Genomic DNA, 4,291 nt, shown 5'->3' on the forward strand with positions numbered 1-4,291 from the left:
TCACGACATCTCACAAACCGCTTTCGGGACCTCTAAAAATGATTTATATCGGTTTCGACATAGTGAAGGAAACTGATGATGGAAAATGCACTGGGAACTATTAAGCATGAAGAATCTCAGGGAAAAACAGATTATTTCGCCAGAGAAACATCTAAGGTTATTAAAATTCTTTTGAAACCACGACCGATATTTTGATTTCATTTTCTTATTGCTGAATACACAAACGTCACATAATCAAACACTTACCGTATTACTTCGAATAAACGCTCAGGGCGTTTAAAAGAAGAGGGCGTTTATTAAATTGTTTTAGTCTATAGTCGAATATTTAGAGCAAATAAATCTTTTGTTTTAGTTCTTTATCAGGATTTTAGTGCAAAATTTCTTTGGTTCAACGACTAAAATTGCTTCGAAAACTGCTCTGGTTACAAGAAATGACTAAATTCTTCCTTTTCAAACCCAATCAAGACTGGTATTGAAGTATTAAAGTCACAAGTTTCTAATAAACGTCCCTCTCTTAAAGGGGTGATTATTCGAAAGGGGCGATTATTTGAAGAGGGGGGGGGGCGTTTATTAAATAATTTTTCTGTTAGGAGGGGCGTTTATTTGAGGGGGGGGCGTTTAAAAGAAGAGGGGCTTTTATTTGAAGTAATACGATAAGTTCACCACAAAGCTGTGCACATCTATTTGAGGAGTTTTCAAACGTCATATAATCAAACACTCAAGTCCATCACAAAACTGTGCATATCTATTTGAAGAGTTTTCAAACGTCACATAATCAAACACTTAAGTTCACCAACAAAACTGTGCACATCTATTTGAGGAGGTTTCAAACCAGCAGAAGCTCCAACAAACACGGTTCTTTTCTTCTTATGGCGTAGTTATGACGTAACAGGCAAGGTCAAAACATTGTGTTTCAATAATGTATAGCACACATGGCGTTCTAAATTACAGGCCTGGTAAACGCGAAATTAACCACGAAATTACGTTAGTTTCCAATTTCGGGCCTGCATAAAAATGAGATAGCCGCGCGTTTACCAGGCCGGTAATTTAGAACGCCATGATAGCAAAGGACCTATTTCGAAACATATATTGGACCAACGGAGAGGGAGTTTATTTAGTTGGATCTCCAGTTCTACGACATGTCATTACGTCATTTAGCATGGTAGCTAACTAACGCATGTCGTTGGCTTCTGAGAAACGCATTTATGCCACATCATAATCTTCTTAGCGACATATGATGGTTACACCATAATCTTCTGAGAAACGCATTTCTGTCACATCATAATCTTCTAAGCGACATATGTTTGGTTAGACCATAATCTTCTGAGAAACGCATTTCTGTCACATCATAATCTTCTTAGCGACATATGATGGTTACACTATAATCTTCTGAGAAACGCATTTATGCCACTCCATAATCTTCTTTAAGCGACATATATTGGTTACACCATAATCTTCTGAGAAACGCATTTCTGTCACTCCATAATCTTCTAAGCGACATACACATCACCTGTTATTGCTTGCATTACTCGAAAAGCTAGCTAAGAAGCCTTTGGTTGCTCCGCTATTTGTTGTTGAGGAGATGCTAAGCTGTGAGAAGCCGCTCGCGCTGGACGTAATGCTGGACATCGAACCTCTGTAATGAGAAAAAATATCAGTTCAAAACCCTGCTCCAAAAGGTCATTGTCGTTCCTAACCTATCTTCCAACCAATTCATGATATGCACCACTGCAATGACTTTATGAAATTATGCAACTTTTCAGATTTTTTTTCACCCAATACGTCACTTTTTCTATTGTTTAAGTGACGTATTGGGTGGAAAATTTTTAAAGGTTCTCAGAAGACTCTCCAGTGGTGCATATCATGAATGATCAAAAGTTATGGTTTTTTGTGATAGGATTGCCCTTCTTGGTTTTAAGTTGACACTGCACTGCCCGCAAGGTTTGTGGACAACTGACTCTTTTTACTTGGTATCCACGTATGCTAAATTGACGAGTTTATGTATTTGCACTTTTTAGGACGGCGTAGTGACTCAAGCGATTTGAAAAAATCCGCAGTTTTGACTCGCGAAATCGAGGCTGATCAGAATAATAAGAAGATATATACGTATCCGTCATAGAAAACCACTGATACATAAACTCGCTACCTTATCGGCCCTTTTTACGCCGGCCCTTATTGGCGTTATTTTTAGGCTCTTGGCGTAATAAGGGCCGTAAAAGGCGCGTTAAAAGGGCCGGTGTAAAAAAGGGCCAAAATTTTGCAAGTTTTAATTAAAAGTGGCGTTAATTTTTGACCATTGTACTCTATTTAAAGGATTTTATGTATGATTCGAAGATAAAAAATTATCCATTGTTTTATTCCATATCTAAAACTTCTGCAAAAATCAGTGATTTTTAATGGAATTTTCAACAGTTTACAACTGAAAAGTGATATTTTAATGTAAATTGAAGCACAAATAGCCATTCTAACAAATTTTGGCGTTATTTACGGCCCTACATAATTGGCGTAAGCCCAAAATCAGGCTGTGGCGTAATAAGGGCCGGCGTAAAAAGGGCCGATAAGGTATTGATAAGTTATACATCGTTTGAAAGATATTGAGTATAATCAAAAATATAAGAGATCTTCGAAACCGTTGGAAAGGTATTTTTGAGTTGGATATGAAAAACAAACCTGAAGTCTTTCGAGGGTAAGATATCATAATACAACATTAATTTACACTTGTTTTGTATCTTCAAACTTTGTCGCGAAGTCCCGGAATTCGAGAATTTCCATTGTAAGATGTAAACCCCAGGTTGTTGACAAATGTGTGTACCCTGGGAATATACAATGAGAAACTCATGATGGGTTGGTGTAAAAAGATTAAAGTTAATAAGTTTCTTGTATAACTAGGCTAAAAAAAACTATGTTGAAGTAGGCTGCCCGCATCCCCTAAGGTATGATTTGATATTGGGGATACGCAACGTAAATAAAATTCCCGTCCAAGAGTTACCACCGTCTTTGTATTTTTGAGTTTTAGAAACTTGATTAGCTTGATTAGTAAGTTTCATGAGAGATCTTTAAATTTCATTAAATTTGAATTAAAAGTTTGAATGGCTTGAGGTTAATATAATCTAGACTTCTAAAGTCTTTAAGAAAATAGAAACATCTGATGGTGACTCTCGGTCGAGAATTTTAAACACGATTAGCATCCCCTATATCAAAACATAATATCAAAGGGAATGCGTGCAGCCTAATGGTGAATAGACTAGCTCTTGGAAAAATCTTGTAATTGGTCTAAAAGTACTTTTGCACAATTTTCATCCTGTAAATTGGTAGTATATGTAAAGAAAGCGTAAACCGTCCTTTGACCATCCTTACCTGAACTGAGTCGCCTTGTCGACAGAGTATAGGGCGTTCGACAACTTGAGCGTCGATGCCTGGACGAATGGAGGGTTTCGTTATGCTGGTGTCACCTAAACAAGTTGTGCTGACCATACTGGCTTCCCGCGGCCGCTTGTGACGTAATACTTGGAAATGACAATCCCCTTCGATGACATCAAAGTCCCAAGTGAGGACTGATTCAGCCTCTGCTACTGTCAAGATTACCTGTAATAAACACACACCGAAACAAAATTTAAAATAATTTTATCATTTTCGAAATGACGCACCAAACTTTCTAACCTCGTTTAAAGGCCGGTCTCCACTTGTGCGCGCTGCGATCGCACTTTTTTGAACAAAGCTTCCACGTTATTGGTCAAAAGAAAAACGAAGCAATTCCATTGACGCGATCCGACGTAACGGTTGAAAAAAGTTGAAATGTATTCACCTTTTTTTCGAGCGCGCGCTATATTTCTATGACGTAATCTTTTTTCCCAGCAAAAAGGATTGAAGCCATGGCATAGCAAGCGTGCTTTGACGTCAAAATCCTGTGGACCTAATTAATGATGTCATTGCAGTGTTGACGTCAATTCTTTTTCAAAACACCCATTTTTGACGTCGCGCAAGAAAAACAACACCGAAAAAATGGGTAGAAAATGCATTGTAAGTGGCTGCAAATTTAGAACGCCATGATTGAAGCCAAAAAGTGCGATCAAAGCGCGCGCAAGTGGAGACCGACCTTAACACTTCTCCCTGATCCCGAAAAGTGACTAATTTGAGAAGTAAAGAACACATCAGTGAACGAACAAATTAACTTACGTCATGTGGAGATCCTTTCATAAAGTTTGCGATGTGATAGAGATCGGTATCCAGCCAGTTTGACTCACTCTCTGATGCTTCTCCGATGTTATCGTATTTATAAAATTGTTTTGGC

The 4,291-nt window shown here is 38.0% G+C and overlaps 1 protein-coding gene across 1 annotated transcript; it reads right to left on the reverse strand.

Moving 5' to 3' along the window:
- Positions 1-723: 723 nt before the first annotated feature.
- Positions 724-4,285, reverse strand: LOC136821607 (SEC14-like protein 5). The gene is made up of 4 exons (XM_067077825.1): positions 4,177-4,285; positions 3,358-3,585; positions 2,671-2,813; positions 724-1,636 (listed from the first exon to the last, which is right to left on the reverse strand). The coding sequence occupies exons 1-4, from the start codon at positions 4,195-4,197 to the stop codon at positions 1,507-1,509; spliced, it is 522 nt and encodes a 173-aa protein (XP_066933926.1). The 5' UTR covers positions 4,198-4,285; the 3' UTR covers positions 724-1,506.
- Between the last annotated feature and the right edge of the window lie 6 nt (positions 4,286-4,291).

The sequence above is a fragment of the Clytia hemisphaerica genome, unplaced genomic scaffold, assembly GCF_902728285.1.
Source record: "Clytia hemisphaerica strain Z4C2 unplaced genomic scaffold, Clytia hemisphaerica genome assembly, whole genome shotgun sequence".
Classification (NCBI taxonomy): Eukaryota; Metazoa; Cnidaria; class Hydrozoa; order Leptothecata; family Clytiidae; genus Clytia; species Clytia hemisphaerica.

Bases quoted from the DNA above. Each gene is read 5' to 3' on its own strand.
- LOC136821607 (XM_067077825.1), bottom strand. From the start codon at position 4,197: ATGAAAGGATCTCCACATGAC. The intron at 2,814-3,357 runs GTAAGGATGGTC...GTATATTCCCAG, and splicing joins GACAAGGCGACTCAGTTCAG to GGTACACACATTTGTCAACA. The intron at 1,637-2,670 runs GTTTGTTTTTCA...TTCTCATTACAG, and splicing joins TTACCCTCGAAAGACTTCAG to AGGTTCGATGTCCAGCATTA.